The following is a 21425-nucleotide window of genomic DNA, read 5'->3' on the forward strand; positions in this document are numbered from 1 at the left end:
AGTAATATGCAAATGAATTGTTAGATTAATCAATGACAAAAATAATCCTTAGGGACAGCCCTAAATGGTTCCATTTTGTAACAGGTTTTAGCAAGCTGACCTTAACAAGCTATGCTATGCTACTTTGTATCAGTTTGTTAGACAAAATTTGTTTTCATTTTAGTTTTCATGTCTATGACGATACAAACTACATCTCATTATTATTGGTTTGAGTTTAGTTTGAGTGGTGGTCAGTAATGTGTCTGTTTGATTCTGTTTCCTGCAGATGTTGAGCAGCTGTTGGTGGTTAAAGAAGAGGTTCCCCCTGAGCAGCAGGAGTGTAGCTCCAGTGTGGACCAGCAGGAGCCAGAGCCCCCCCCACACATTAAAGAGGAGCAGGAGGGAGAGCAGCTTCAAGGGCTGGAGGAGGCTGATATCACCAAGTTCCCATTCACTCCTGTCCCTGTGAAGAGTGAAGATGATGAAGAGGAAGCTCAGTCCTCACAGCTTCATCAGAGACAAACTCAACACATGGAAACAGAAGCTGATGGAGAGGACTGTGGAGGACCAGAACCAGCCAGGAACTCACATCCACTTTTACAACCAGAGACTGAAGACCAGACTGGAGACTCTTCTGATCCTGAGACTGATGACAGTGCTGATTGGAAGGAGACCAGAGAACCTCAGTCAGCTTTAAACTCTCTGAAACATGATTCAACATGTAAGAAAACATTCAGCTGCTCTGAATGTGTTGACGGATTTGGAAAAAGGCAACATCTGAATGACCAAATGAGAATCCACACAGGAGAAAAACCTTTCAGCTGCTCAATTTGTAAAAAATCTTTTAGACAGAATGGACATTTACAGAAACACATGAGAATTCACACAGGAGAAAAACCTTTCAGCTGCTCAGTCTGTAAGAAATATTTTACACGGAGTGGAGATTTACAGAAACACATGAGAATCCACACAGGAGAAAAACCTTTTAGCTGCTCTGAGTGTGATAAAGCTTTCACCGAAAGTGGACACCTGAAGAAACACATGAGAAGCCACACAGGAGAAAAACCTTTCAGCTGCTCTGATTGTGATAAAGCTTTCACCGAAAGTGGACACCTGAAGAAACACATGAGAATCCACACAGGAGAAAAACCTTTCAGCTGCTCTGAGTGTGATAAAGCTTTCACTGAAAGTGGACACCTAAAGAAACACATGATGACTCACACAGGAGAAAAACCTTTCAGCTGCTCAGTCTGTAAGAAATCTTTTACACGGAGAGGAAATTTACGGTCACACATGGTAGTCCACACAAGAGAGAAAAGATTCAGCTGCAGTGTTTGTAACAAAAGATTTGCCTGGCATTCTGATGTCAAAACACATAAATGTGTTGGTCCGATGGAAACAGAAGCTGATGGAGAGGACTGTGGAGGACCAGAACCAGCCAGGAACTCCCATCCACTTTTACAACCAGAGACTGAAGACCAGACTGGAGACTCTTCTGGTCCTGAGACTGGTGACATGGAATAATGTTTTTGCCTTCTTTTAGTCCAATCAAAACTTCTCAAGTATCAAACAAAAATCTTTATGTATCAACATCTAGATAGAAGACATTATATTGTGTGGCAAGAAAAAGTACACTCTTATTTTAAATATTCTGTTAGGTATTGCTTTGTCTTGTAATGCCTGTCATATAATCAATTCTAATCAAGAAATCAGACAAACGTAACCACCCGATATTTTATGGGGCCGAAATATATTTTCACTTCTTTCAAAGTAACGTATGTTTAGCAAAACTCACTATTAATCATGTATCAATATGGGAGTTTATTTGATTCAGGAAGTGCAGGTTGAAAGCTATCTTTAGTTTAAACAAGGGAGATGTGATGGAGGTAGCATTGAGAAGTTAGCCTAGCAAGGTGTTTCCTGTCAGGGAGAGGAGGAGTTTTTTCTTTGAAGCAAAGCTGAGATGGACATATTGTGATCTGTATGAAACTATAAAAACTCTTTTGTGCATTGCTTTGTCACGGGCCGTAAACTGTGTCGAAGCTCACTGGGAGGAGAGCCTCCTGATGCAGCTTGGGGGACGTTCTTGGAGCGAATGAGGAGGAACCGTTAGATCCAGCAGCAGTGGGTCAGCGGACTTCTAACGTTAGACCCAGCCCCCTAACCCTTGAAGTGTCCCTCCCAGCCGTGTTCTGATGGTTGCCGGCCCTCCTGGTGGTCCTAAGATGCACGTGCTGTGTGAAAGGAAGAGTTAATACCTGTGGGGATGGGCTCTGCAGGCTGAGATAAGCAGTAGTCTCTCCCCGACTCCCCAGTTGCAGGGGGAAGTCCACACTGCGGCAAATGAGCAGCTGACGATGTTTTCCAATGTCGATGGTAAGGTGAATTATTGGATTAATGGGTTTGGTATTTCAGCCCCCTCCCCCCTAGCTCCTACAGACTGTTGCTCAACAATAGGGTGAGTATCAGGTGCCCTAGTCCCATCAAGGCCCTTTCATCTAAGATACAATTCCACCCTGTCTGACTCAAGGCGGGCGGACAATGCTGATGGTTTACTTACGTGATCCTTATAGATTTGTAGCATACTATGCTGTGTGCAGATAGCTAGGAGTTGTAATGGATTGCCTGTGGCCGACAAAACTCATGTCATGGTCTCTAAGGTAGGGAGGATGTTGTAACTGCCACTTTGGACGTGTTGATTCTGGTAAGGCCCCACTGTATGTGAAACTAGGCTGCATCTTGAGAGCCGGGGAAAACTTCACTTCTGGCTCGAAGGACCAAATATTGAATAGGTATTCACTTAGGACTGTATCGGCGATGGTTACATATAAGGATGTAGTTCTTGGGGAAAGAAATAACACAGATTGCCCCATTAAGTTGCTATAAAAACAAACATAGGAGAATGTCAACATTGTCCAAATACTACAGTCTTAAAACTAGAAAGGTACAGCTCAAGGAAGTAACATGGTGATTAGATTAGCTCTGCATCAAAAAAAAAGTCTCATATACCCTTAAACCATTTCAATGCAGTAAAGTCCACTTAACAATCTGTTATTCCAAAGTGTCTCTTGTTATGCCTCTTAAGTACCGACTGCGCCACTTTGTCCTTAACAGCGCAGGTGCATTATTTCACCACAAGAGTGCCCTAATATGTCAGTCAACAGTTGTCCACTGCTGAATAGGAAAACTAATAGTGTAGATGTAACTTAAGTAACTGACAGGACAACCAGTATTTCTTTATAACAATCACAATCCAGGTGATAAGATACAGTTCCACAACATGTGTCTGTATGTGTTTCCTGCAGATATTGAGCAGCTGTTGGTGGTTAAAGAAGAGATTCCCCCTGTTTTTGTATAAGCGGGTTCCAGGTGTCCATTGTCAGGTATTAATGGACGACGGCTAGGTGTGAACCGTCTGACGCGTACATATGTACGTATTTATTATTGTGCTGCTGTTTCATTATTGCTGTTATAATAACAGTGTTATTAAAGCATTTTGTGTCCTCCTTTGGATTTTAAAGTGCTCTATAAATAAATTTTGATTGATTGATTATTATTTGTTGATGTGCTGCTGTTTTTTTATTATGGCTTTGTTTTATATACAGTTTAGTGTATTACGTGTAATGATCAGTAGTGTAATGTAACTATGTACATTTACTCCAGTACTGTACTTAAGTCCAAATGTTGACGTACTTGTACTTTTGGCAGTGACAGAACTCTTTGGATCATTTCTAAAATATGAGGATTTTTTCCGCATTTAGTACGTTTACTTTAACACTTTAAGAGAATTTTCCAGACGATATTTACAGACTTTTACTTAAGTAACATGATCAATGCATAACTTGTAACATAGCTCTTTTACAGTGTGGTATTAGTACTTTTAGGGCTCTGAATACTTCTTCCACCACTGATGATGTGATTTTTGCCTCAGTAAAACATGGTGTTCTGCACTGATGCAGATGCTGTACCTTACCTGTTGGTTAATAAAGCTAAAAGTGACTACCAGCTTGCAGTTGAAATGTGAATGCAGGGTATTCTGTTGCTTTGCTGTTTATAATTACATTTCCGTTGTAGTTGTTTTGGGACTGTGGAGGCAGAAGGTTATATCTGGTATTCTTTCCACTTACATCTCTGTTGATGTTAGTTTTGGTTGTAGTGCCAGTGTTTCTTGATCATAATTAAAGAGCTGATTCTAAGCACTGGGCCTTATTCTTGTTTGCATTTGTGTTTTGTTTTGTAATGTTATATTTTTCATTTTAACTATGTGGTGTGGTAACTTTCTTACTGTTGTGGTCCACCACTTGAAGGAATGTAAAGAAAATACTAGTGTTGGCTGTCTCAATGGCCCTCATTTATCAACCTAACGTAGAAACCAGCGCAGATATGAGAGCAGGAATCTTATCTTAATTAATCTCATCTTACGACAGGCTTCACGTGTGATTTATGAAACGTTCGTATCACACCAATCAGAGCGTAAGAATGGTCGTACATTGATAAATACGGCGGCTGGAAACGATCGTCATTTAAATATCACGCCCCAATATATTCTGGGTTTTGAGGCCTCGCCCCTACGATTTACGACATGGCGAGACGTAATCCGGCTGAGAAGCGGAACTTTTCAGAGGTGGAGATTGAAACCCTGAAATCTCTGGTTCATTTGCACTAACGTGTGGACTATTTGGCAGCCTGAACACTGGTATTAAAGGCTGTAGAAAGAATGCGGAATGGAAAGAGATCACTGATGCGGTCAACAGTGTTGCCGTAGTAAATCGGACTCCAGCTGAAGTTTAGCCTATTTAATTTATACATCCTTGACGTATTTTCTATAGTCCTAATAGTAATATACAGGCTTCTATTGCAATCTCTTAGGCCTACATGGTGTACCTATATTTAAATAAACACACGGTAGCGGAGTTTATGCAGTGTCTTTTATTTTACTCGTTTACTTTTTTTTCCATTAGTCATAACGAGACAACAGCTGAGGGAGAGCGCGTGTCCTCCACCCCCCCCCGTGCTGGACCACCACCACGACCCTGTCTCCTGACAGCAGAGGGGCTGGGAAAACTAACTCGGTCAATGGCAGAAATAAATCGTTCACGACATAGAAATGAAAACCTGAATAATAAATAAAAATGTTGTGCATCGTCATGTTTCCTGTATTGAATATCATTGCCAAACATAACACTATAGGCTACCTTTTAAAAGCGAGGAATACTAATATCCTGTCTCCTTCAGTTGGGGCTGTTCTGGACTCTGCTCTCTGGGAATTGGCTCATCTGGCTCCATTTATGGCACCCAGTTTCCCTGCGAGATGTTGTGCAGAACCCCCAGGCTAAAACAATGTTGCAGACTTTTTCTGCCATGTATAGGGTCCCCCCACTGATGCGAGCCATCTGCCCTTAAACAATCCGATGGAGCGCTCCACCGTGGCACGTGTGTGTACGTGTTGTACCGGCGCATAGAGGTCTTCTAAAAGAGCCAGATCTGCCTTTGCTGATAAGTGATCAACTGATGACTTCTCCTTCTCCTGTTAAACTGAGTATATGCTGCACCGCAAGTCCACACTGACTCAGAAACTTGCGTACACGAGTTCTGACCAGATGTGAGATTTGATCGCAGCCTACGCTCACGTCCAAATTGATAAATGCCGAGCTTTGCGTAGGAATCGGCGTACGCCCGCCTGTTTTAGGTCGTACGCACGTTTCATAAATGAGGACCTAACTGTGTATATGCCAGTTCACCGTATTTGCGTGTGGACCATGTATGGCACTAAATACATTTTTCCAGTAAAACACAATGATTAAGAGTGGGGGGGCTCACACAAAGAGCAGCCTAGGGACCCCTGACCACCTTAATCTGCTACTGGCCATGAGATGCACCTCCTGTTGGGTGAGAACACAATAACAAACCCTGATTGGTCCCTGTCTGTCACTACCCGATGTGAGTCGAGTGCAGATGTGAGTTGCGCATGCGTAACGTTGTGACATGGCAGTAATTTATTATTTAGAGTAAGGCATCACATTTTTACAGCATGATCCCTGATGTCTGTCCTCGATTAGAGGCCCATAACGAGAGACATCTGTAATGTCACAATAAACATGGACCTAAAAAACGAAGTTGGTTCACTGCTGGCTACAAGTTAGCAATCAAACACAACAAAGGCTGTCACTTGAATGGCGTTTTGAGCTAACGTTAGCAATCAAGCCATCATAGATGGCTAAAACGTTTTTGAAATAATTTCCATCTTCTGTTATTGTTTATAATGAGAAAAGTTCATTATTTTATGGATTTCATAAATTTCTGTATTGACACAGACTGACATCTGCACTCGAAATCGGGTAGTGACAGGGTCCATTCACAGTGTTTCCTACTTTATGAAGGTGAAGTTAATGTTCACCTTCAAATAACAAAATCAGATGAAATTACACTGCAAGACCAAACTTATATCTTCTGTTTGACACTTCAAAAGGAAATGTAAACAAACTACTATCATCTTTAATTTGGTTCTTTGTTTTTTTCTCTCAGACCTCTGAAGATTTAATAATGTATTTTTCTTTCTTCAAAAGTGTGTTTTAATCATTTATATTCATGTGTGTTTTCCTGTGGAAATCTGGAACACTTCCGGACTTTTATTTTGAAGCTCTGCAACTAATCTGCACCGGAAGCTGTAGTCTTCACTGCGGCTAACTTCACACTTTGAACAAGATGGCGTCTAGCAGAAACGCGTGTTAGCAGAGTGTCTTTGTTGTGTTGAGAAAGAGGTAAAATGTGTAAAGTCCAGATGCTGAGAGCGTTGGTGGAGCAGCGACTAACTGCGGCTGCTGAAGAGATATTTGGGCTGTTTGAAAGAACGATAGCAGAGTACGAGGAGGAACTTTGTCGTTCAAAAGAGGAGAACGAGCGACAACGGGAGCTACTGGACGCTGTTTACAACCCTCAGCTTCGGCTACACAGAGCAGGTTTGGTCATTAAACCTTCAGTTGATCTTTCTCTCCTTCCTGGGATCTCTTCTCTCAGCAACGATATGACGATAGGACGTATGGAAATAAGCATTTGTTCATAAGATCTATTGTAATCTTCGCTCTTTAACAGGCCTTCGCCAAACCCACCAGACTCCATGTAAATAATCAGTACTTTTATCATCGTAAAACACACTGCATTCAAAGTGGACAGAAACACAATAAAACTTTCAAAAGCCGTCTTGGTTCATCTATCCACTGTTCCAACAATCACCACTCTGGTTTGGTTAAAATTAACGATCCATTTACATACTTACAATACACGCTAAAAGTCCTGATTATTTACATGGAGTCTGGTGGGTTTGGTGATGGTGATTTCGGGGCTGATTTCTACATAAACAAAGGTTCTTATTTAATAGGTAATCCCTTAGGACTGTATAGGTGATTGTTACATAGTAGTGATGTTGGCCTTGGAACACAACAGCACAGTATTGTAACCTGTGTATGTGAGTACGTGTGTGTGTGTGTGTGTGTGTGTGTGTGTGTGTGTGTGTGTGTGTGTGTGTGTGTGTATACACGTCTCTGTCTATGTGTGTGTGTGTATGTATACACGTCTCTGTCTATGTGTGTGTGTGTGTATGTATACACGTCTCTGTCTGTGTGTGTGTGTGTGTATGAAAGGTGTCTGTATGTAAATGTGTGTGTGTGAGAGAGAGAGAGTGTGTCTCTGTGTGCGTGTGTATGTCTCTGTATGTATGTGTATGTCTCTGTGTGTGTGTATGTATACACGTCTCTGTCTGTGTGTGTGTGTGTGTGTGAGAGAGTGTGTCTCTGTGTGCGTGTGTATGTCTCTGTATGTATGTGTATGTCTTTGTGTGTGTGTATGTGTGTGTGTGTGTGTGTGTGTGTGTGTGTGTGTGAAAGGTGTCTGTATGTGTGTGTGTGTGTGTGAGTGAGAGAGTGTGTCTCTGTGTGCGTGTATATGTCTCTGTGTGTGTGTGTGTGTGTGTGTGTGTGTGTGTGTGTGTGTTTGTGTGTGTGTGTGTGTGTGTGTGTGTGTGTGTGTGTGTGTGTCTATAACAAGAACAAATACAAGATACAAAAACATAATGACAATTCAAGTCATCTTAACCGGTACTTAGACGTAGTCATATTTTAAAATCTCCAGTTAGCTTGTAGCACTGACATGTACTTTTCTGGGGGAAACCCTGCAATCTCTAAGCTTTAGACATTAACTTCTGTCTGTGTTTCAGCTTTGCCTCCAGACAACATAAGCCAGATTGTTATTAAAGAGGAGCAGCAGGAGTGTAGCTCCAGTGTGGACCAGCAGGAGCCAGAGCCCCCCCCACACATTAAAGAGGAACAGGAGGAACTGTGGAGCAGTCAGGAGGGAGAGCAGCTTCAAGGGCTGGAGGAGGCTGATATCACCAAGTTCCCATTCACTCCTGTCCCTGGGAAGAGTGAAGATGATGAAGAGGAAGGTAGGAACAACATTTTTTTTCTCAGCATCGTTTTGAGACAGGATGTCACGAAGATGAAAAAAGGCTGTTCAGGAAATTTGTGTTTGGTAGATTATTTCTCTGTGGTAACAATGCTTTTTGGCAATAAATCTTATACCGTTGGAAAGCCTGTTTAGTTCCCTTTCAAATGGTGCCCCATTTGTTAGGAACATGCATTTGTGGGATGAGCAGCATAGCGAAGTATGTGGGTTGCGCCCATGAAAAATTTGCCAAATCTTCTCTGCCAATGCCAAACAGCTTATTCTGCCATTAACTCGATTGAAGTTTGAAGAAACAAGACATATTGGCAATTTAACAATTTATTAATTTCACAAACGGGAGCCTCAGTAGCGTGTGGAAGAACCATACACAGCCACAACGGCCTGGCACCTCCTCCTCATGCTGGTCACCGGCCTCGTCACACACTGCTGTGGGATGGCATCCCATTCTTAAACCAGCATTTGTCGCAAGTCAGCCAACGTGGGTGTGTGTTGATCCCACAAGTGTTCAATGGGGTTGAGGTCAGCACTGCTGGCATCCTCTCCACTCCCACATTCTGGAGGTAGTCTGTGATAAACCTCGTCCTGTGGGGACGAGTGTTGTCATCTAGGAGGATAGAGTTCGGTCCCAGACTGTGGACATATGGGATTGCCACTGGTTGCAGAATCTCATCTCTATATCTCTCTGCATTGCCTCCAATGATGACAAGCCTCGTTTTTTTTATATCTAAAATGCATGATTGAAGTTTAGCTAACTGACTGGTTTCATCTGGCTTGGTTGATAAGTATAATTGGGTGTTATCGGCATAACAGTGAAAGTTAGTTGAGTGTTTCCTAATAATATTGCCTAGAGGAAGCATATATAAGGAGAATAGAATTGGTCCAACCACTGAGTCTTGTGAAACGCCATGGCTAACTTTAGCTTACCTGGAGGATTTATCGTTAATCAATCGTTAACAAATTGAGATCGATCAGAGAAATAGGACTTAAACCAGCTTAGTGTGATTCCTTTAATGCAGTGTTTCCTCTATGTTGATTGCAACATTTCTGCCCCCCACGGTATCAGAAATGTCGGAGAGTAGCGCGGACACACGAGGATAACTAGCCAGTTGAGATGGTGTGTGTACGTCCTTGAGAACTGTAAGTCGTGTAACTTATGTTGTCAGTTCATTTAAGCCTGGTCTTGCAAATTTAAATTAACTGGTGATTTTCGTTGTTTGCATTCTTCACCTGCGAGCTAAATTGCACGTGTTTGTTGAGTCGATATAATAGCGATTGCTGAACGCCCTCGCCCACGTTTGTATTTTAGGTGCATTATTTACATGCTGAAGTAGTTACACTGCATTAAGATAATGTAATTAAGTGGGTTTATTGTTATTTGCTACAGAATGCTTAGCCTATATGTCAAGATGAAAGTTGGCCTTTTATAGTAACTCAAAAAATACAGTTCAATCACAACAGAAAATATGCCTCATTGTGTGTGTGAATAGAGGTGAATAAATAAATATATTAGTTTGTGTTGCAACGAAGTGTCAGTTCTGTTTCATTGGGGAGGGGGGATCCAGACCTGCCTGCACTGCAAAAAAAAATCCTAAAGGAAACATTGTAGTGCCAACTATACGTTCCAATCTCTGTAACAGGATGGTATGGTCAGTAGTGTTGATTGTAGCACTAAGATCTAATAAGACAAGTACGGTGATAAGTCCTTTATCTGAAGCACAAAGAAGGTCGTTGGTAATTTTGACCAGTGCCGTCTCTGTGCTACGATGCTTTCTAAATCCTGACTGAAAGTCCTCAAATAAACTATTGCTTCTCAAGGATTTTGGAGAGAAAGGGGAGATTAGATATACAGTAGGTCTATAGTTTGCTAAGACCTCATGATCGAGGGTGTTTTTTTTCAGAAGAGGTTTTATCACAGCTACTTTAAATGACCGTGGTACATAACCTGTTAATAAAGAAATATGGATCATATCTAGTAATGAAGTGTTAACCACGGGTTACGCTTCTTTAAGTAGCCTCGTTGGGATGGGGTCTAAGGGCGTTTTTACACATGAAAGTCCGGACCAAGGTTCATGTTTTTGTTACATTGTCTACATTTGATCCGGTAAGTTGTTGTAAGTGGTTTCACACTGCAGTTTTGCAAGCGCACAAAAGATCTATTGACTGCTGCTCTCCCCCTACTGACTGCTGCTCTCCCCTACTGACTGCTGCTCTCCCCCTACTGACTGCTGCTCTCCCCCTACTGACTGCTGCTCTCCCCCCTACTGACTGCTGCTCTCCCCCTACTGACTGCTGCTCTCCCCCCTACTGACTGCTGCTCTCCCCCCCTACTGACTGCTGCTCTCCCCCTACTGACTGCTGCTCTCCCCCTACTGACTGCTGCTCTCCCCCTACTGACTGCTGCTCTCCCCCTACTGACTGATACTCTCCCCCTACTGACTGATACTCTCCCCCTACTGACTGATACTCTCCCCCTACTGACTGATACTCTCCCCCTACTGACTGATGCTCTCCCCCTACTGACTGCTGCTCTTCCCCTACTGACTGCTGCTCTCCCCCTACTGACTGCTGCTCTCCCTCTACTGACTGATACTCTCCCCCTACTGACTGCTGCTCTCCTACTGACTGCTGCTCTCCCCCTACTGACTGATACTCTCCCCCTACTGACTGCTGCTCTCCCCCTACTGACTGATGCTCTCCCCCTACTGACTGATACTCTCCTACTGACTGATACTCTCCCCCTACTGACTGATGCTCTCCTACTGACTGCTGCTCTCCCCCTACTGACTGCTGCTCTCCCCCTACTGACTGCTACTCTCCCCCTACTGACTGCTGCTCTCCCCCTACTGACTGCTGCTCTCCCCCTACTGACTGCTACTCTCCCCCTTCTGACTGATGCTCTCCCCCTACTGACTGCTGCTCTCCCCCCCTACTGACTGCTGCTCCCCCCCTACTGACTGCTACTCTCCCCCTACTGACTGATGCTCTCCCCCTACTGACTGCTACTCTCCCCCCCTGACTGCTGCTCTCCCCCCTGACTGCTACTCTCCCCCCTACTGACTGCTGCTCTCCCCCTACTGACTGCTGCTCTCCCCCCTACTGACTGCTGCTCTCCCCCCTACTGACTGCTGCTCTCCCCCTACTGACTGCTGCTCTCCCCCCCCCTACTGACTGCTGCTCTCCCCCTACTGACTGATACTCTCCCCCTACTGACTGCTGCTCTCCTACTGACTGATGCTCTCCCCCTACTCCCCCTACTGACTGATACTCTCCCCCTACTGACTGATGCTCTCCCCCTACTGACTGATGCTCTCCCCCTACTGCCTGCTGCTTTCCCCCTACTGCCTGCTGCTCTCCCCCTACTGACTGATACTCTCCCCCTACTGACTGCTGCTCTCCCCCTACTGACTGCTGCTCTCCCCTACTGACTGCTGCTCTCCCCCCTACTGACTGCTGCTCTCCCCCCTACTGACTGCTGCTCTCCCCCTACTGACTGATACTCTCCCCCTACTGACTGATACTCTCCCCCTACTGACTGATACTCTCCCCCTACTGACTGCTGCCTCCCCTACTGACTGCTGCCCCCCCCCACTGACTGCTGCTCTCCCTCTACTGACTGCTGCTCTCCCCCCCCCTGACTGCTGCTCTCCCCCCCTACTGACTGCTGCTCTCCCCCTACTGACTGATACTCTCCCCCTACTGACTGATACTCTCCCCCCTACTGACTGCTGCTCCCCCCCTACTGACTGCTGCTCTCCCCCTACTGACTGATGCTCTCCCCCTACTGACTGATGCTCTCCCCCTACTGACTGATACTCTCCCCCTACTGACTGATGCTCTCCCCCTACTGACTGCTGCGCTCCCCCTACTGCCTGCTGCTCTCCCCCTACTGCCTGCTGCTCTCCCCCTACTGCCTGCTGCTCTCCCCCTACTGCCTGTTGCTCTCTCCTACTGACTGCTGCTCTCCCCCTACTGCCGCGGCCCTTTTTGTTTTGTTGTGATGTTGAGAAGCGAGACACGGGAACTTTCTTTCTGGAGCATTTATTCAGAGACAAACTGAAAGCTACGCTGTACATTTACCACTTAACAAATAAACTGCTGATGTATTCTCTGCTCTGATAGCCGACAGCTGTCTTCTCTGAACCCATTCACCGTCAATCTCTCTCACTAAGCACCTTAAAGGAGCTTCCCCGGTCTTGTAACACAAGGAGAGCCTGCCAGAGCTTCTTGTATTTGGTCCAAAAGTCCGAACCATCCAAAAAATGCTTTCACACTATAAACGAACCGGACCATGGACAGTTTGGTCCGGACCGAGACCACCTCTTTTTATCGGACCAAAATTTGGTCTTTTGATCCGGACCGCGGTCCGGGGGAGGTTTCACACCTGTAATTTTGGTTCGGATCAAACTCCGAACTCTCAAAAAGTCCGAAAGTCCAGACCAAACGAGGTATGTGTGAAAACGCCCTAAGAGACAGGTAGATGGCTTAGCTGGAGAGACCTTTAACATTAATTGTTGGTCTAGTTGTTCTTTCTAGCAGTCCTGCGTTTAAAGGTGAACCGAGGTTGAGGGCGAAAGGTGATGAATTTTATCTCTAATTGTTTTAATTTTATCATTAAAGAAGCTCATGAAGTCATCACTACTCAGAGCTAGAGGAATAGATGGCTCAGTAGAGCTGTGACTCTCTGTCAGCCTGGCTACAGTGCTGAAAAGAAACCTTGGGTTGTTCTTGTTTTCTTCTATTAGTGATGAGTAATAGTCTGATCTGGCCTTTCTTAGGGCCTTCCTATAGGTTTTCAGACTTGCCAATTTAAACAATATTCTTCCAGTTTGGAACGCCATTTACTTTCAAATTTTTGCGATATTTGTTTTAATTTGCAAGTTTGGGAGTTATACCAAGGTGCTAGTTTCCTTTGCTTCATCCTCTTCTTTTTGAGGGGAGCAACAGAGTCTAAAGTTGTCCGTAGGCAGGCCGTAGCCTTCCGCGGTCTTCTTCACAATAAAACAAAAACACCATATGTCAGGGACCAAGCAGTTAGGCAAGAGGAGTCACAAGAGGATTTCAAAAAAGGGTTTTTTATTTTACCCACAAAATCATTACAACAAAATAGAGATAAAGTTGGGCCCTGACCGAACTTAAGCTCTGAACTAGGGCTGTCAGCATTAACGCGTTAATCGCGACGCGATTAAGGGCCGAGCATAACGCGTTAATTTTTTTTAATCGCATTAATCACATGCCGCCATTTATTAATTTATTTTCACTTCACTCGGCTTGGTGTCGTGCCTAACAGGCTACTATTTTGACCCTTTGCCGCACCTTTACTTATCATCAAGCTGTCATACTTCCTCCTAACACATCCTCCTGCTGCAGGCTGCAGGCATGATGGAGAAATGCAGCAGTAACACAATTCTGAATGGAGCTTTTTATTTTCCAAAACTCCCGGACGGCTCGTAGACAAGTCGAAAGCCATATGCACATTGTGTAAAGCCATATTAAAATATCACCATAGCATGTCAAGCTTGAGGTACCAGCTATGAGCTAAGCATAGTCCAGTTAACGGGACTCAGGCTGATGCTAGTGGGCTGCAGGCAAAGCACTATTTTGAGAGTGCTACTTGCCGACCTGTTGTTGAAACCAAATTGCAAACGCTGTCTCATCAACCGGTGATCACTGGACGTCAGTGAGTAAACACAATGATTTAGAAGTTACTGGACACTGTATTGACTCTGGTAAGTAAGGTTGGGTACCAAAACGTGCCGATCTAAACGGTAGTAACTACACCGAATAAGAACGAACATTTCTGTGCCTCATTTCGGTGCCTGACTTTACACTACACCTGACAGCATGTAATGTTAGCCTACCTTTAGCTAGCAGCCGGATTAAACCGTTCTCTTAATACATCCATGGATTAAACACGGTTAAAATGCTGACAGCTAACGTTGTGTGACTGTATTTCATGTAGAGTATTCCAAAATCGGGACCTAACAGTCTGCTCTGCAGCGCAGCAGCTGCCGTTGTCGGTATTAAACAACACAGACGGTGCGTTCACTTGCAGCTGCCGTTGTCGGAATTAAACAACACAGACTTAAAACAGGTAGCCTCGTGGTGCATTCACAGTAATTGTAAAATACAATTTTTCCATCTGGTGGTTGTTTTTGTCGTTCAACAGCAATTTACTGGTAAAATAAATTATTGTTATAGTTATTACATTATTATTAAATCTTTCATTTTGACCATGGCTTTAACAGTAAACAAGTTCCTGACTCTTGTTTAGTACCCTTCTTTTTTTCTTCTTTCTTCTTTTGTTTACAGTAAATAAATAATAAGCTAATACAAATGAAAGTCAAGTTCATTAAATAACTTTCTTTGCATTCATTTGATTCCCAATCAAGATACACTGGTAAGAATTGCTTTCCATTATTAATATGTACTTAAAAACAGTTCTGAAATGCAAAATAATAGAATTTTAATCACGTGACAAAACATGCGATTAATCGCGATTAACTATAGAAATTCAGCGGTTAATCGCGATTAAAAAATAATAATCGTTTGACAGCCCTACTCTGAACATAACAAATACAAAAATACAACTGACCGACCCAAAACTGGATCTGCAGATGTTTTAAAGTTTTCAGCAGTGATCCAGAATGAAAATCTGCGGAATTTTAGGGGACAGTTTTTAATCTGAGGAAAGTTCTGCGTCCGCAGAGTGCACGTGTCCCTGGTAATCCGCTAATACAATTTTCAGTAAAAATACACAAATTTCAATCAATCATTAATTTATACTTAAAAGTCTCCGTTGTAGCATTAAAAAATATGCCCAGTGTTTCTGCAGTTCGACAGTTATCATAAATCTGATGGGACTTGAACGCAGCACGAGGCCACCGGCAGCTGATCATCATCTAAACATCATCATCAACAAGAACTCTCAGATTCACTTTACGTTTCCTTTAAGACTTACAAACAAAAACGTCTTTGGTGATACGTCACACAAGTCATTTGGACAATCCCTGACATGGTAAGTGCTGTTATCTGCCAACAATATAAGTGTTTTCGGTAAAGTTGTTGTTAACATGTTTAACGTTAACGTTATAATGGAAAGCAAGCTTGTCGGCTAGTTGGCTTGTCAGCTAAGATCAGCGAATTGTGTTGTTAGCCTACAATGTTAGTTCAATGTGAATGCTAATACAGCATTAACGACCGGTGTCTACCGGACCGAATAGCAACGCGGATTTCGGTGCCACTTAAATGCCTGCACTTCTCTCTGATGCTTCGAAAGGGATGTTAGAAGCAACTGAAACATCGCCGCATGTCACGCTAGTTAACAGTACACTTGGCAGCAGGTAATGTTAGCCTACCATTAGGTAGCAGCTGGAGTAAACACGGTTAAAAAGCTGACCGCTAAACCGTGTAAAAGTGTGTCTGTATTTCACTGGAGAGGATTCTAACACCAGAGTGTAGCTACCGCTGTCTGAAAAACAACACAGACTCAGCCTCGCCTCTTGTGGTGCATTCAAAGTTATTGTAAAATACCCTTTTCCCATTCAGTGTTTGTTTTTTGTCGTTTAACAGGAATTTACTGGTGAAATAAGTTATTATTAAAAGTTATTACATGGCTTGGTTGAATTCTAACGTAGAATGCAGTCTGTTATTTTCTTGATAACAGACCGTTGCCATGCATAGCCGAGCGTGGCCATGGACGCAGTTCCGTTCACTCTGCAGCTATCAATCTGCTGAAAGAAGTCCGGATAATTTATCAGCTGTGGCAAAAAGTGGGGGAACGTGTCCTCCAATTCAAGCAATGACAGCAGATCTGGTGAGCATCTATCGCTACATCTTTATATGCGGCCTATGATCGCTACGCAGTAACAGCCGTAGGGACAACAATGCTAATTAGTTAGCTTACATTGCAACATTTTTACGTTACAGGTGTGTCAACATGCAGCGGCTGTGCAAAAAGGAAACAAGATGAATGAGGACATACACGTAAACATAAATATTCCCAAAGATCACGCTGTCGGGGTTGTATTAGCTATAACAACTGCTTCACTCTACATTATCCCTTACTTATTGTTACATTTTAAATACATCATTTTATTTTGACCCTGTGGTCTTGGCAATAAACAAGCTGTTCTTTAATATCACCGACTGTTGTTTAAAAAAAAAAGTATTGGTTCAGGCACCGTTAAGGCATTGGCAGAGTTTTAAAAGTATCGATTTAGCACCGGAAAAATATTGTCTTTTCCCCTTATTTTCTTCTCGGTTGTCACCTGTTGCAACCCTTCTGAGTTTGCAGGTATGGTATTATTATGACTGGGAGGAGTGGCTTCATATAGACTAACGTATTTTTTATAGCTCAGCCATGTTTCGGTAGACAGAATAGATCAATTTGATTATCTGATATCAAATTGTTTACTAATGTAATAATGCTTTAGAAGACCGAGATCTAATATTTAATATTAAACATCCATCCATCTTCGTCCGCTTATCCGGTGTCGGGTCGCGGGGGGAGCAGCTCCAGCAGGGGACCCCAAACTTCCCTTTCCCGAGCAACATTAACCAGCTCCGACTGGGGGATCCCGAGGCGTTCCCAGGCCAGGTTGGAGATATAATCCCTCCACCTAGTCCTGGGTCTTCCCCGAGGCCTCCTCCCAGCTGGACCTGCCTGGAACACCTCCCTAGGGAGGCGCCCAGGGGGCATCCTTACCAGATGCCCGAACCACCTCAACTGGCTCCTTTTGACGCAAAGGAGCAGCGGCTCTACTCCAAACTCCTCACGGATGACTGAGCTTCTCACCCTATCTCTAAGGGAGACGCCAGCCACCCTCCTGAGGAAACCCATTTCGGCCGCTTGTACCCTGGATCTCGTTCTTTCGGTCATGACCCAGCCTTCATGACCATAGGTGAGGGTAGGAACGAAAACTGACCGGTAGATCGAGAGCTTTGCCTTCTGGCTCAGCTCTCTTTTCGTCACAACGGTGCGATAGATTGAATGCAATACCGCACCCGCTGCGCCGATTCTCCGACCAATCTCCCGCTCCATTGTCCCCTCACTCGCGAACAAAACCCCAAGGTATTTGAACTCCTTCACTTGGGGTAAGGACTCATTCCCTACCTGGAGAAGGCATTCCATCGGTTTCCTGCTGAGAACCATGGCCTCAGATTTAGAGGTGCTGATCCTCATCCCAACCGCTTCACACTCTGTTGCGAACCGATCCAGTGAGTGCTGAAGGTCGCAGGCCAATGATGCCATCAGGACCACATCATCTGCAAAGAGCAGCGATGAGATCCCCAGCCCACCAAACTGCAACCCCTCCCCACCCCGACTACGCCTTGATATCCTGTCCATAAATATTACAAACAGGATTGGTGACAAAGTGCAGCCCTGGCGGAGGCCAACCCTCACCTGAAACGAGTCCGACTTACTACCGAGAACCCGGACACAGCTCTCACTTTGGTCATACAGAGATTGGATGGCCCTGAGTAGAGACCCCCTCACCCCATACTCCCGCAGCACCTCCCACAGTATCTCCCGGGGGACCCGGTCATACGCCTTCTCCAAATCCACAAAACACATGTAGACCGGTTGGGCATACTCCCAGGCTCCCTCCAGGATCCTTGCGAGAGTGAAGAGCTGGTCCGTTGTTCCACGACCAGGACGGAATCTGCATTGTTCCTCCTCAACCCGAGGTTCGACTATTGGCCAAACCCTCCTTTCCAGCACCTTGGAGTAGACTTTACCAGGGAGGCTGAGAAGTGTGATTCCCTTATAATTGGCACACACCCTCTGGTCCCCCTTTTTAAAAAGGGGAACCACCACCCCAGTCTGCCACTCCTTTGGCACCGTCCCAGACTTCCACGCAATGTTGAAGATGCGTGTCAACCAGGACAGCCCCTCCACACCCAGAGCCTTGAGCATTTTTGGACGGATCTCATCAATCCCCGGGGCTTTGCCACTGTGTAGTTGTTTGACTACATCTGTGACTTCCGCCTGGGAAATCGACGACAATCCCCCGTTATCCTCCAGCTCTGCCTCTAACATAGAGGGCGTATTAGTCGGATTCAGGAGTTCCTCAAAGTGCTCCTTCCACCGCCCTATTACCTCCTCAGTTGAGGTCAACAGTGTCCCATCCTTACTGTACATAGCTTGGATGGTTCCCCGCTTCCCCCTCCTGAGGTGGCGAACAGTTTTCCAGAAGCACTTTGGTGCCGACCGAAAGTCCTTCTCCATGTCTTCTCCAAACTTCTCCCACACCCGCTGCTTTGCCTCTTTCACGGCAGAGGCTGCAGCCCTTCGGGCCCTTCGGTACCCTGCAACTGCCTCCGGAGTCCTCCAGGGTAACATATCCCTGAAAGACTCCTTCTTCAGTCGGACGGCTTCCCTGACCACCGGTGTCCACCACGGTGTTCGTGGGTTACCGCCCCTTGAGGCACCTAAGACCCTAAGACCACAGCTCCTCGCCGCAGCTTCAGCAATGGAAACTTTGAACATTGTCCACTCGGGTTCAATGCCCCCAGCCTCCACAGGGATGCACGAAAAGCTCCGCCGGAGGTGTGAGTTGAAAGTCTGTCGGACAGGGGCCTCCTCCAGACGTTCCCAATTTACCCGCACTACACGTTTGGGCTTACCAGGTCTGTCCAGAGTCTTCCCCCACCCCCTGACCCAACTCACCACCAGATGGTGATCGGTTGACAGCTCTGCCCCTCTCTTCACCCGAGTGTCCAAAACACAAGGCCTCAGATCAGATGAAATGATTATGAAATCGATCATTGACCTTCGGCCTAGGGTGCTCTGGTACCAGGTACACTTTTGAGCATCCCTATGTTCGAACATGGTGTTCGTTATAGACCATCCATGACTAGCACAGAAGTCCAACAACAAACAACCACTCTGGTTTAGATCAGGGAGGCCGTTCCTCCCAATCACGCCTCTCCAGGTGTCTCCATCATTGCCCACGTGTGCGTTGAAGTCCCCCAGCAGAACAATGGCGTCCCCCACTGGAGCCCCATGCAGGACTCCAGTCAAGGTCTCCAAGAAGGCTGAATACTCCGAACTCCTGTTTGGTGCATATGCACAAACAACAGTCAGAGTTTTCCCCCCCACAACCCGCAGGCGTAGGGAGGCGACCCTCTCGTCCACCGGAGTAAACTCCAACACAGCGTCCGTCGAGGCCCCTGACCTTCACTGCCACCCATGTGGCATTGCACCCGACCCCAACGGTTCCTCCCACAGGTGGTGGGCCCATGGGCTGGAGAGATGGGAGCCACGTAGCTTGTTCGGGCTGTGCCCGGCCGGGCTCCGTGGCAAACCCGGCCACCAGGCGCTCGCCGACGAGCCCGCCGTCTGGGCCTGGCTCCAGACGGGGGCCCCGGGCTTCCTCCAGGCAGGGTCACTCCATCTCTACCTTGCTTATTCATTGGGGTTTTTGAACCATTCTTTGTCTGGCCCCTCACCTGAGACCACTTTGCCTTGGGAGACCCTACCAGGAGCACAAAGCTCCAGACAACACAGCTCTCAGGTTCACAGAGACACACAAACCTCTCCACCACAATAAGGTGATGGTTCACGGAGAGGTAATATTAAACATCAAATTTTTAAATTCCTATTCTGTTCTATCATTGCAGTGGTAGTTTTAATTCCAATTAGGTTGTTAAGTATATTGGGCGACATATAACTTTTATTCTCGTATTTTATCGTTTTTAAATTTTTTAATTGCTTTTAACTACTCTTTAATGTTATCCGTAAAGCACTTTGAATTGCCCTGTTGCTGAAATGTGCTATACAAATAAATCTGCTGTGCCTGTCTGAATTAATGGGTTTGAGGAACGGAATGCGGACAATGCTGATGGTTTACCCAGGTGGTCCTCTTATAGATTTGTCGCATACTGTGTTGTGTTCAGATAACTAGGAGTTGTAATGGCTTGCCTGTGGCCAACAAAACTCATAGTCTCTAAGGTAGAGGATGTTGTAACTGCCGCTGGGGACATGTTGATTGTAGTAAAGCCCCACTGTATGTGAAACTAGGCTGCATCTGGGGGGAAATTCACTTCCGGCTCGAAGGACCGTTGCATTTGAAGTGTTGCTTACGGTATCTTAGCCTACTTACCTTAGGGCCTATTCGGGGTGGGTTTGGAATTCAATTCACTTTATTTATAGTATCAAATCATAACAAGCGTTCTCTCGAGACACTTTACAGATAGAGTAGGTCTAGACCGCACTCTATAATTTCCAATGCCCGAACAATTACAGTAATTCCCTCAAGAGCAAGCATTAGCAGTGGCTATCGCGACAGTGGCGAGGAAAATCTCCCTTTTAGGAAGAAACCTCGGACAGACCCAGGCTCTTGATGGGAAGTGTCTGACGGGGCCGTTTGGGGATGTGGTGAACAGTGGCAATAATAGTCATAATAAAGATAATGGAACAGTGACTTCAAAGGTAGTCATTGTAGTTCATGTTATAGCAGGGCACATCATGTCATACTGAGTAGTGCAGTCTCCAATTCCAGCAAATTTAAGATCAGAATATCATTTATTCCCCTAATATGTCAATCAGCAGTTTTCCAAGGCTGAAAAGGAAGACTAGTAGTGTAGATGTAACGGAGAACGGACTGACTGCACTCTGTAACCGGTAGGCGGGGCTTGGGAGTGGCCTCGTAGGGAAGCGAAGCAAGTGCATTCTGGGAGTTGTTGTCTTTCATCCACAAGCGGCAAAAACAAATTTTCTAGCTTTTCTTGGTCTAGAAGATACCAATTTCTTGAAAAAAACAATCATATTTCTACTACATAAATGACCCAATTGAAATACATATTCATCTTTCCAGCGGTGAAATATCCCTTTAATTACAGACTGCGCCACTTTGTGCTCAACAGCGCAGTTGCATTATTCCACCACAAGAGGACCCTAATATGTCAGTCAACAGCCTTGCCAACAGTTTTCCAAGGCTGAAAAGGAAGACTAGTAGTGTAGATGTAACCTAAGTAACTGACCG

At 45.1% G+C, this 21425-nt stretch overlaps 1 protein-coding gene across 1 annotated transcript; it reads left to right on the forward strand.

Moving 5' to 3' along the window:
• The first annotated feature begins 655 nt into the window (after window positions 1-655).
• Window positions 656-6512, forward strand: LOC114568513 (gastrula zinc finger protein XlCGF71.1-like). Its single transcript, XM_028598126.1, has 2 exons — window positions 656-1366; window positions 6505-6512. The coding sequence occupies exons 1-2, from the start codon at window positions 769-771 to the stop codon at window positions 6510-6512; spliced, it is 606 nt and encodes a 201-aa protein (XP_028453927.1). The 5' UTR covers window positions 656-768.
• Window positions 6513-21425: the final 14913 nt, after the last annotated feature.

This window comes from Perca flavescens, chromosome 14, assembly GCF_004354835.1.
Source record: "Perca flavescens isolate YP-PL-M2 chromosome 14, PFLA_1.0, whole genome shotgun sequence".
In the NCBI taxonomy this organism is placed as follows: Eukaryota; Metazoa; Chordata; class Actinopteri; order Perciformes; family Percidae; genus Perca; species Perca flavescens.

Coding starts and splice junctions, on each gene's coding strand:
- LOC114568513 (XM_028598126.1), top strand. CDS start 769: ATGAGAATCCACACAGGAGAAAAACCTTTCAGCTGCTCAATTTGTAAA.